Here is a 12,594-nt window from a genome sequence, read left to right as displayed (position 1 = left end):
ATATATGTATGTATGTATGTATATGTATGTATGTATGTATGTATTTGGTAATACACATTTATGACCAAAATATAAACATGTAAAATTCCTCTCAAAATAAGATCCCCTTCCCACACCGGAGCACTTGTGTGTGTGTATATATATATATATATGTGTGTGTGTATGTTTTGGGAATATACTTGTATTACCAAAAAATACCCCTGTACATTTTTAACGTCTTATTGAATTGAGAATCAGACAAATCAGAACGCAAGCTCCTCGAGGAAACTCATATAATCCGTAGTACTGAATTTGATGGCGAGTAAGAGGCCATGGTTTGATTTGTAGCCTGCTGATTCTTATCAAAATCTTGGCATGGAATTACTATTAAGCTTACTGAAAGACGTTACATTCTGTTTGTAAACAATATTAAGAATTCTCATTTGGTGCATTACTATAGGATAGCATGGATGCCTCAGGTAAAGAAACTGAATTTATCAAAGTAATCAATTGGCAATTACAACGATGCAAGCAACTCAGAGACTGCTTCAGGAAAACCCGACAAAAATAAACGTATTCCCCCATTTGTTCCCAAAAAAAACGCAGAAGTTTATATATATAATTCTATTCTCAATCACCATATAAAGCTTTAAAACTTTATGATACTATACGAGCTACGGTAAAGAAAAAACCGTAAACATAAACAAGGCTGAGGCACAACAGAAGAATTATACCTGAGTAAAACTATTACAAGTAAAAACTTACATAACATACGAGTGCAAAACAATTGCACCTCATTCAATTAGATTTTCACAGAATGTTGGTACATTACATCATAAGAATACATTCAGCTGACACCACCTATATGCATGCGCACAAGTGAGAGAGGGCAAGAACTGAAAAATCCTCTCAAGGAAGAGACTTTTCAAAACAATTTGCTTGCCCGCAAGAGGTTAATTAAGCTGTTCTAGTCTGGGAATGCTTAAACAGTCGACAAACATGTCATTGCATGAACTGTTATTAAACATAGCAAAGGGTAATTATAAATCTAATACAAACCCCCATGCATCTGGTTCTACAAATCTTTACCTTTTTTTTTCCTTTACTTTTTCTTTTTTTTCCATGTTTGCCCAAAGGGATTCAAATTACAGAAGTTGAACAACACATACATCCAATACACAATACAAACTAAACCTAAGAATACAGAATAACCTACTGATCTATCAAGCTACAGCTAGCTTTCAAAGGGTGAATAATTCAAGTGCATCAAGCGAAATCATTGCACGCAAACCTGCAAAATTAAGCTCAATTAAGACCATCTGCTCAACAGAACCATCTGATCAACATGGCCTATGAGCCACACAAGAATAAACAAGACAGCCACTAATTCAAGGGTACTTGCTAATCATTTGTGCATTTGGTGCAATGTAAAAACTGCACTGCAATAGTTTGTTCGGGACTCCCTTTATTCTTGAGGCAAAATTTTCATTGTGAATTCAGCACAACACCGTCTCTTGATTATTACCTTTCCTTTTTATTCATATGGCAAGCTCGCTAAGGATAGTTCATGAAGCTCACTGAGCATCCATTCTTCACCAGTTTGACCTCCGAGGACTATTGCTCTAGTTCCTCCAACAATACATGTGCTATGTCCCCAAGCAAATCTTGGAGGCCGACCAGGTACATTCAATATCCTCCATGTAGGCTTCTCTTCTGTTGGATCCAAAATGTAGAGCTGAGATGCTGAGTGGAGACCAGCAACGGACCCACCAAAGACCAGAATTCTGCCACCAGGGAGACTTACTGCCACGTGATCAAGCCTTGGTGGAGGAGCAACACCTCCAGGATTTCCGGCACCAGGCATTCCACTTCCTGTAACACATCTCCAGCATGGTTCTTCCTCGCTGAGATCCATTGTAAATACATCACTTGATCGAAAACGCAGAGGACCGCTCTTGGCAAGACCCCCAAACATAAGTATTTTCCTGCCTCCATAAACAGACAGCGTGTGGCCCAAACGAGAAGGTGGAGTCCACGTCACCGGTATCTCACGCCACACAGGCTTCTCTATAGACAGATCAAGCAGGAAAGTATCACTTAGAAGCACACCAGAATCTGCACAACCACCAGAGACTATCAACTTGGTACCATCCAAGGTACAGGAGCTGTGCCAAGATCTTGGAAGCGGAGGCGCCAAACTAGAGATTTCACGCCAAGTTGGTTGTTTGGCATCCAAATCCAGCACAAAGACATCATTTAGGAGGCCCTGCCTTCCACAGCCTCCAAACACAACAAGATGAGATCCATTCACACAAGAGAGAGTGTGTCCCCAACGTCCAGGAGGAGGAGAGCTGACTTTGACATATTTCCACTCTGGATTGCTGGAATTCAAGTCCAATACAAAAGTATCATTCATTGGTTGCATGTTGACCCCCTCTCCACCAAAGAGTACAACACGGTTCCCTACTGCACATGCACTGAAGTTGCAACGTGAAGGTTCAACAGCACCTCCAACAGTTAGCTTCCTCCATGCTGCCGCTTCTAGAGTAGTTAGTTCTCTAGCCAATCTACCCCAACCCAATCTTTTAGCTCCCGGCACTGTCTCTAACACACGAGTTGTTTCACTACCCCATGCATTTTGACAGACCATTCGCCAAAGATCTTCATTTTTTGTCAGCTCATAAAGTCGTCTAGAAACAGAACCAACAGACGCAATATCTCTCGGGGTCAACCGTGAAAGAATCTTGAGGGCTAGGACTTCATCACTCAACTGCAATATACTACAAAACCCACGACTGATAGTGCGGTTTCCTTCTGAGATTGGTCCACTAGAAGAAAGGCTAGAACGGTACTTATCCAGTAGTCTTGTAGGCTCCTTTACCAAGGATCCTGGAAGAGGACCCAAATCAATATTTACTTCCTTGAAGAACTGAATACCAATAATGTGAGTTATCGCTTCATCATCCCCATATATCGGGGTCATACGCAGTCTATTCATCAAAGGAGATCCATCTTTTCTAAAGTTTAACAATTCGCCTTGAAATTCAATCCCTTGGTCAATGCATCTTCTAATTTCTGCTACAACAGTTGAGTCCACAAGAGGATGCCTTCGTTTGGCGTACGGGCCTCTACATTGCAAGAAGCGACTGCCCAAGAAAAGAAAAAAAAAATAGCGTAAGAATGAGTGTTATGTGAACAGAGGTTATAAAAGATAAAGCAGGCACAAAATAAACACTCACGGGTCATTTGCTTTAGTAAGAAGTTATAAAGGGATTGAAATACATGGAATAGTAATGCTGGGATTGTAATGCAGAGATTATTTTTCATCGAGCGTTTGGTTGATTGTATTAAAACTCAGATATACAATGTATAACTTAGACTTGTATTTGGTCTAAAACTGTATAAACTTTTGTTGACAATTATACCCTTGAAGTTGTGTAGGGCTTTCCTATTTCATGTAATTGTATTAAAGAATAATCAACACCAAGTTATATTTATATTAACGATGTCCTTGGTCACGACCAGAGAATTATCAACCACCCCATTTTGGGAAAAATGAAAAGAAGAGTGAAGGTTCGAAAATCATGGCTTTCTTCTTAGCCAAATTCTTTTGCCTTCCATTTCTCCCCCTAAGTTTCTCTAGCTTTATCTCACCTTTGAGAATTCATCTACTGCCCCAAATTAGATTGAAAATCCAGATTCAAGTTTTTAAAATTGCAACAGAAGAGTAGACAATGGAAACCCTATTTCATTTCTTTCTCCACTACCGGTTGCCATGCCCCCTCCTCTCCATTAGGATGAAATGGAAGCAATCCAGAAAGCAGCTGTATTCAGCTATGCAGCAACAGGTGGTCTCCATGTTCTAAATTGTTCTATTTGTATCTTTATGGTGAATAGATAAAATCCCAACTGCATATTCTTGTTCTTCTTCTTGCATTTCTCACTAAATTATCGTACAGTTAAATCACAGATAGTTCATCAACAAAAAATATATAGGTATTAGCTATACCAAAATTGAAGTGGTAACCAAACGTAGTATAAATCCAATACAGATTTATATACATGGATTATTTGCCTAATACCTGTAACCAAACGTACCCTCAATCCTTTCACAACTATGAAGAGACGCCACATTTACTGAGAAAAGTACAAATAATCTGTCAGAATTTAAGACGATTCACTGTATAGTTGCAATCGGCATTCCATGTGGACATCTGAATCATGATGTTAACAGCTGCTTATAATGTACTGTACACTGATAGCACTAAGCAAGTGACTCAAAATCCTACAACCCTTCTGATTTCCAAAACATACCTCTTCCCCAACACTTCTCTATTCTTTCATTTACAAAAAGAAGTTTCTTTTCCCTGTTTTCTTTATGACAACTTCCTTTATTTTCTTTTTCTTTTATTTTATGTGCTGCTGGCATTTGGAGGGCTGCAGTTAATTGTATTATTGCAGAAAAAGAAAAGACATGTATCATCCAAATACACAAGAAAAGCGAAGTTGTTGCACACAAGAAAGCCCACGTCTTCGTAGCAGAAAATCAGTTTGGGGAATGATAACCATAAAGATAATTAAGCTTTACCTGATTCAGGTTCTTAAGAAAATAGATGAAGCAAGATGCAACAGAGTTGGTTTTCAACAGGATAATCTGTGGCAAACTGGGAATAGAAGAAGATTTTAAATATACCGGCAGTTCCAGACAAAAAACTTCTTCACACTTTCTAGATCCTCACTGACCCTTCCTCGGCACTCATCCACATACCATTTCATAGTTCCCAACATTAACGTACTTAATCCTATTTTTGTAGGATTAGTGTGATATGTCCTCATTCCTCTCATCCTAAATACTACCGTGTCTACACACTCTTAGAAGAGGAAAATCGAAGAGACCAAGAAAATGGGAAAATAGAAAACATGTCATAATGTAAGAACGCTGAAACCTAACGATTAGTAATGTAAAAACCACCAGCCTTATGCATCTATTTACTGCAACAAACTAAAACTTTAGCAGAACACGTAAGTTATGGGTCAGTGTTCTTTTCTAGATATGCTTTATAGATCAGTATCTTATTTTGATTGGTTTTATGGATCACTATTCTCATGTAACAAATCGATGGCTAAGTCAACTAGACCCATAGTATCTTTTAACATCAGGTGAAGACCAGTCCTTGTTTCATTTGACTACCCATAGGAATATTTCCAATATATGTCAAACCAGTTAGGAGTTTGTAATTCAGAAGGAAAAAGTTCATCAACTGTTAAGAACCATTTATTTGCTTTTTGGAAACAATCAAACAGGAGAAATTTGAACTTATTTCAGTCCACCACTGGCACCCCAGGAGAAATCGCATAAGAAAATTTTAGGAACGTGAGGATGTAAAAACTATCCTTTGAACGATTGATCACATTCATTCTGAAAGATCACTACCGATATAACTGCAGTTTCAACAAGTGCTTAGTCTTAGTGAATAGCTAGCAACCCTAGCCCAACTTGTTTCAGGCTCAACTTAGCTCAGCTTTAACAGAAGGCCCCAACGCCATTTGAACCAAGCTCAAGGCAAAGATATCAACTAACCTGTTATATCTTTCAAAAGTCTCCATCTACCTTTCTTGCTCTCTCTCCCTGACAACAACATGGTCATGGTTTACACCATTTAAGAACACCAGAGGACTCAACGACTAATTGACCAAGTTTGACCGAAGGTTGGAAAGGTTTGACACATTTGACTAAGACATTTAATAAGTTCACTAGCACTTGAACTTCTGAAAATATTATTCCAATGACCAAATCACTTGTGTCACATGGCCACCTTTCTTGGATCACATAGCCAACGAAATTATTTAGGATCTTCTTTATTTTGTATTTGGGCTTGGCCCATTACCTTGGCATAGAAGAGTAAGTCTTTCAGGTTAGGGTTTAGTTTATGATGTTTTGATGACAAAATTCTCTTATGAGAGAACCCTTTTGTGGAATTCACCTTTATATCTTCAATTGAACCTCAACTCGGATTCTTCTAGCAAGTTATCAATGTATGAGTTTACTTTTCTTGCTCCTTCGGATTAAAAATAGTATCTGAATGCTAGTTAGTGGGTTTCAAGTTACTTTGCTTGTGGTTAGCTAATTGCTTCATTAGCTTGGTTCCTCATTTTTTCTTCCCCAATTTTGGATTAGGTCTTAGATTGTGATTACAAGGAATCAAGTTTCCAATTACTTGATAGTGTCATTTCTAATCTAATTGGTCTTATCCTACCTATCATTTATCTTTATGTTCTTCCTTTTTATAGGTGTTCTTGAGGGTTGTTAGGTTCTCCATCAATTTGCTTGAAACACGTGAGATTATTTTCCATCGTCAATTGGTATCAAGCAAGAGCGGTGAGTTTAAGAGAGTGAATAATATGATCTTGAGCGCAAATACGGGGGTTTGAGGGGATATCTCTTGGGTAATACATGTAAGGGAATAACTTGTGAGGTCCTTCTTGATGCTAACCAGTTTTATTTGTTTTAACGCGCGTCTTTTACAGATTCAAGGAAGTTAGGAGGTACGTGTTTTTATGGAGTTGGGAGGAGTAAAGCAATAAGCAAGAAAGGTATACTCAACGACCTTACTTGAACAGGATCTGTTCTATAGGCTCGTACCACTGTATCCTTGAGTTCTAAGGAGACGGAAAAAAAAAAAGGCATACTCCACAATGATTATAAAGGATGATACCTATGGTGTGGATGGCTATGGAGTTGAAAGGTGGGGATATAATAGTGAGGAATCAAATAGGTCACAAGATCACTCTAATTAAGAATGTTATTCTCATGAGTTACACTTGAGGAGCAAGGAAGAAGTAATATCAATGAGTAAACATTGAGGAGGGTAAAGAGCGTACATTTAAGGAATTGCTTGAATATAGTAAGAGCACAAATGAGAAGCTGGAATGGCCCAAGAAACATGTGATAAAGAATCAAGGGGAAAGTTTCTTGAAACAAATGCTTAGCCGTGGTAAGTCTCCCATGTCACGAGTTGAAGACAAGTCATTGAAGATTGATGTGAAAGGTTCTACAAATGATTCTAGAGGCATTCTTGGCAACTACAAATAAGCTTATGCTACAACAAAAGTACCCCATCCCAAGCTTCTAACATTGACAAAGGTAAATATAAAGCTCATAGGGAAAGATCAAGGTAACTTGGCTACACTAAATATTTTTTCTTGTGACAATGCTTTTCAAAGTGTGCCATGTAGTTAATTGGAGAATGAAGCTTCCTTATGTGAGTAGTTCATTTAAAGGTGTGGATTCTAATCATGATAAATGTGGTGTTGACTCATTGGGAATATTTACATGTGATTCCACTTGTGAAGTTGTGTTTACTTGAGGATGAGATTGACTTATGTGTTGATGTAATTTCATTGGAAAAAGATGGTTCTTTTGTATAGGAGGTATTAAGGAACCAAGAGAAATTAAGGACCAAGAGTAAATAATCTAAGGTGATGTTCTTTTGTAGAGAGCCATATTTTGGTGTAGGTTCTTTACTTTTGGTATACGACTTGTATACGGGGTTTTCCCATTATTTACCTTATCAAACAAAAAATTAAGGAACCAAGTGTAAGTAATCTAAGGTGATGTTAATGTTGCATATGGCTGCTTGGGTGGAAAAGGAAATGAGAAAGGTAAGGGCGTAAATGAAGGATTGATGATTAGAAGAGTCTTATATTCCAGGGGTGAAGAAGATGAATTGACACAAAGACGCAATATTTTCTACACTAGGTGTAGGATTTGGTGAAGGGTGTGAGCTTTGGCAGCTGATGGAACTGATTGTGACAATTTAATAAGTGCGTGCAACCTTGGTGAAGGAGATGAACTTAAGAACTACCAAATCAAATGTAATGTTTCCACTAAACCTGTGCATATTAGTGTCACTAAATTTAGTTCAATCCATCGCCAGGTTACACTCCAACACTAATTCCCACGATCCAATCATACACCCTATTGAGATATTCCCTCCGTTTATATGAACCTATTTGACTTGGCATAGAGTTTAACAAAGAAATAAAGACCGTTGGAAGTGAGATCATAAACAAGCTATAACATTTGTGTGGCTCTAATTCTTTTGAAACTTGTGGTCTTAAACATGTCATAGTACTTGTTAAATTGCATTAGGGTAGGTTGTCTACATCACACCCCCTGGGGTGCGACCCTGCGTAAACGCGGGATGCCTTGTGCACCGGGCTACCCTTTTTTCGTTTCCAAAAGAACGGGGTTATTCTTCTTGGAAGATACCAAAAAAGAACTAGGTTCACATAAACTGGAACAGAGGGAGTAATAGTTTTCTGCACAATGATTGCAATAGCATAATATACAAGAACGCCCACTCCCCCCCCCCCTCCAGAAACATGACTCAAGCTGATATACCTAAACATATGTGATGATCCATGCAAACTCAAACCAACACTGTTGGCGCTAAATTTTGCTATGAGTTGGCAACATAGAAAAACTTCCCTTGTGCTCAAGAAAACATCAGAATTTAAATATCGCCCCTCAATTTTTCCATTTGGGTTCTCAGCCATCCACTAGATCTAGACAGGACTCAAAAACTTTATCTGCAATATTGAAGAAATTCTGAGGCCTAAGCAGCACCTAGAAAATACACATTACACAAGCACTTCATCCAATCTCCACTCTGCCTAGGATGAACTTTAACTTAAGACAAGTTACAAACCAGCAACTATAGCAGCCAGGACTTTAATTTAGGAGAAACTGATTGCCCTATCCTAGATGTGGAAAAAATAGCATTAACAAGGGGAATCTTTATTGTTCTCTGTTTCTTTGGGTGTGGGGCCGAGGGATGGTGGTGGGCAATTTGCTTGGTTAATCTTTTCAAGGATAAACCTGCTTCTAAGTCATTTAATCCCCCAAAATGACATTTCCTTCTAGGATTCATATATGAACTGAGTTTAGACTGTTGTAAATCAAGATTATTACAGGTTAAACCCTTTTCTATAGTCACAACATGAAGAAAAATACTTAGGCTGAAAACAGGTAATAAAACCCAAAAATGAGGACAGCTCCATTTTTTGCATTTTATGTGGTGATCAATATTTTTGCTTATTGCCACAAGATATATACGGACCATCTAGAGGAGTTATGCTTTTGATGAATAAGCACATCTTCAAGTGTGTAATTGCCATTAGAACAACTAAAATATATTAATTGATGCTTTTCTTCGCTAAAGCCCACGCTTTAATTGCACGTTGCGCTTAAAGCTTCAGCACCATCGGCGCTTCTTTATGCTTTTCGCTTTTGATTACTCTGACTTACAATTGTTGAAGTCCTGAACTTTTAGAGCTGACCAGCACCTGAGATATAAGTGTAAGGATATGATCCAACACAGAGGACAATACGAATTGTGCCTCAAGGTTCACTTGCCTTGTAGGGACCTTTTGAAGAACCATCACAAGCCTGTGATTCTTCAGGATATTAAAATAGAAAGAATGCAATCAGGCATTGAAACGCTTCCACAATGGAATCAGGCATCGAAACACTCCCACAAAGGTAAAGGTATTTTCCAATTTCCCTTTGCCATTGATCAGCATTGCTGCTCCATTTTCTTCTGTTACATTTTCCCTTGAATTCCCAAATGTGACAATACCAGGTCTTCACTAGTCCCATCATTTCTCTAAGTCTAATGATGTAAGCAGCTATTGCTTCAAGATAGAACACCTAGTACACCTTTCTATGAAACTACTTACTTCATCAAAAAACACCTAGTACACCTTTGTACTACTTTCCAAATTCCAATATAAAAAAAGGAGGACAAAATATCAAATTTGGTTTCCTACCTATCTCACACCCCCCCCCCCCCCCCGTTCGATTTGTTGTAACAAAGGTATAAACCAAAAAAAATGTTCACTAAAAGTTAAGTCAGTCTGCACAGTAACAGCTGGTAAACGTCAAGGAACCTATAGTTCTCTCTTTTAAGCATACAAGTAGAACTTCACTTATCTACTGAAGGAAAAAAAAGCATAATAATTTGCATAGCGTTCTCCTAATCTTTCTCTGCTTTAGAATCAAGCAGTAGAAATTAACTACATCTGTCATTCTAACTCAACTGGTTTATCAATCCTTGCCGAACTTGATACATTTGTCATGCTTAAATTAAATCACTTGAAATTTAACTGCACATATAATAGATTAAGTTGAAAATTTGCAGCTAAACATTGAGTCTAAGACTCTAAATTTATATTATGCATTAACAAAAACTAACTACAATGCGCACCAAACCATAAAAGTCACTGATGCACGCTACAATATGCATATTGTAACTAGCTCCCAAGTGTCAATGAAGTGGGACAAGAACCATGTAGTCTCAAGTTCAGATCCCAGGCGAGAAAAACCATTTGCCTAGGCCTTGGTGGGTTACCTGGTACCTGTGCTGGTGGGGAGGTAGCAGGTATCTCATGGAACATTCATGGTGCACGCAAGCTGGCGTGGCCACCACCATCAATTAAAAAAAATGTATATCCTAACTTAATCTGGTATCAGTAGGTTTTAGTAGCTATAATTCCCCATAAGCTTGATTAAAATGAAGTTTTAACAAACAAAATTCTGAAAATCAAAGAGAAAAAGACAAATATACAACAAACTATGAAGCAATAGATAATTATACTTCAAAGTAGACAAAGTAGAAAAACAAAAAAAATTACCAGTTGCGGCCAAGGACTTCTTCAGCACGGTAACCAGTGACCATCTCAAAGACAGAATTGACATATATAATCGGATGGTCGGGCTCTAAAGCATCGGTCACAACAAAACCACAGGGCGCCGGTTGCAGAAGCGAGTCAATAGGGAAAGGCAAGGCCGCACCGCCACCACTCAACATAAACCCTAGCTTCTCCCCATCCTCATCTAACTCGTCGTCGACTTCTTCCTCAATCACATCATCATCTTCTCCGCTCAAATCCGAGTTACTGTCCCACTCCATCGCGCCTATATATCTTCTTTTTCTTCTTTACCCCATGGTCGGATTTTGAATTTGAAGTCGAATTCGAATGCAAATGCTGGTTTTTAGAGAAAACTCCAATTTTGAAAGGAGAATTACGGTTCGATTATGTTTTAGGGTTTTTGCCTGAGCTATGGGCAAGGAAACAAAATGAGTGGTTGGCGAAATTGTGCGAAATTTTTAAAGGGAAAGAAATTAGGAAAACAGAGCGATCCACAGAGAGAGGAGGTTTATTGAGAAGAAAGCATGTGCAAGGCGTGTATTCACCGCTTTTGGATGATATCGGCTGGTGTGGTTGTGGGTGTGTGTTTGTGTGGGTGGAAAAACAAAAAAATCTTTGGGTATTCCATGGATTTTGAGATTTTCGTGTTATCTTAGCTTACCGAATACGCCCTTCGTCGTATTCTACCTCCCATTATTACTTTAAAATTTAATTTGTGTCTATATATATATATATACACATAAATTATTGCTAACAGTCTGTTTGGATCATTGTTCCCCGTCGTTTTATAATGTATTGTATTGTACTGTATCGTATTGTACCGTATCGTTTTATGAATACAATATTTGAATAGATTGTATTGTTTGTCATTGTTAAATAATATTTTGCTGTTTGGTTTGACTGTATCGTACTGTACTGTAACTGATAAGTTTACTAAAATACCCTCGATTATTTAAACATTGAATTTATCAAAAATTATGCATAAAATAATTGTTTAAAAATAAAACAGAAGAAGGCAAAACACCTTAAGAAAGCATAACAGAAGAAGGCAAAACAAAGGAGCACAACTAATTAGAATTGAGTTAAAAGCAAATTAGGAGAAAAAGTAAAATAGAAGGCGGCAAAACATCTTTAACGTTGGCGGCAGAAGTACTGGAAAAAAACAAAGTAGGTTAGAAGTTGGAGATTTGGAGTTAAAATAGAAAAAAAAGGTAAAGGGTAAAATAGGATTGTGGAGTAATAAGTTAGGGCATAATTGGAAAGAAAAATAGAAAACGATCCCACCACACCAAATCGGTTGTTTCAAAAGAGGGGACTTTTCATTGTTCCGGAACAATGGATTTAACAATACAATACAACCAATTTTAGTGAAACAATCAAAACAAATATTGTTTTGGGATAACAATATAATACGATACAATGAGGAACAACCATCCAAACAAGCAGTAAAGTAAAATGTAAGAATTGAATAATTAAATGTTATATTTCATTAGTTTTTGAAAACAGTGTTTTCCAACCAGCAGTGGTGTATACAACATTTTGTGCAAATTAAAAAAAGTAAATAAATAACAAATCGCAACAATAAGAACATCTTAATAGAACATTCAAACCTATTACTACAATTGTATGGTAGATAATTTTTTGTTTTTTTGAATACATTAATGATAGTCTAAATTATTATAAGAGGTTAAGCTTTAATAACTCGTTGGAGAATTACCGTAGAAAAGTTTTATCATTTATTTTCTTATATTTGATTGGTGAATGAAAAACTTTTTTTCGAAATATCTGTTAATGAGTAGAGAATAATTTTTCGAAAAATATACAATTTAGACAAACACTATGGAATAGGTGAGTTTAGGGATGGTTGTGGGTGGAGTGTTGGGTTGGAGGGTGTGGGGTGGT

General features: G+C 37.5%; 1 protein-coding gene across 2 annotated transcripts; it reads right to left on the bottom strand.

Moving 5' to 3' along the window:
• Nucleotides 1-740: 740 nt before the first annotated feature.
• Nucleotides 741-11,312, bottom strand: LOC109213338 (adagio protein 1-like). Of its 2 annotated transcripts, XM_019377127.1 has the most exons (3): nucleotides 10,675-11,312; nucleotides 1,505-3,125; nucleotides 741-1,270 (listed from the first exon to the last, which is right to left on the bottom strand). In XM_019377127.1, exons 1-2 carry the CDS (start codon nucleotides 10,950-10,952, stop codon nucleotides 1,514-1,516), a joined length of 1,890 nt encoding a protein of 629 aa, XP_019232672.1. In that variant the 5' UTR covers nucleotides 10,953-11,312; the 3' UTR covers nucleotides 741-1,270; nucleotides 1,505-1,513. The 2 variants fall into 2 exon arrangements, with proteins under 2 accessions (XP_019232672.1, XP_019232671.1); XM_019377126.1 differs by having other exon boundaries at nucleotides 741-3,125; nucleotides 10,675-11,311.
• Nucleotides 11,313-12,594: the final 1,282 nt, after the last annotated feature.

The sequence above is a fragment of the Nicotiana attenuata genome, unplaced genomic scaffold (assembly GCF_001879085.1).
Source record: "Nicotiana attenuata strain UT unplaced genomic scaffold, NIATTr2, whole genome shotgun sequence".
NCBI lineage: Eukaryota > Viridiplantae > Streptophyta > Magnoliopsida > Solanales > Solanaceae > Nicotiana > Nicotiana attenuata.
Note: the sequence above shows the minus strand (reverse complement) of the source record. Positions and strands in the feature narration are given on the sequence as shown.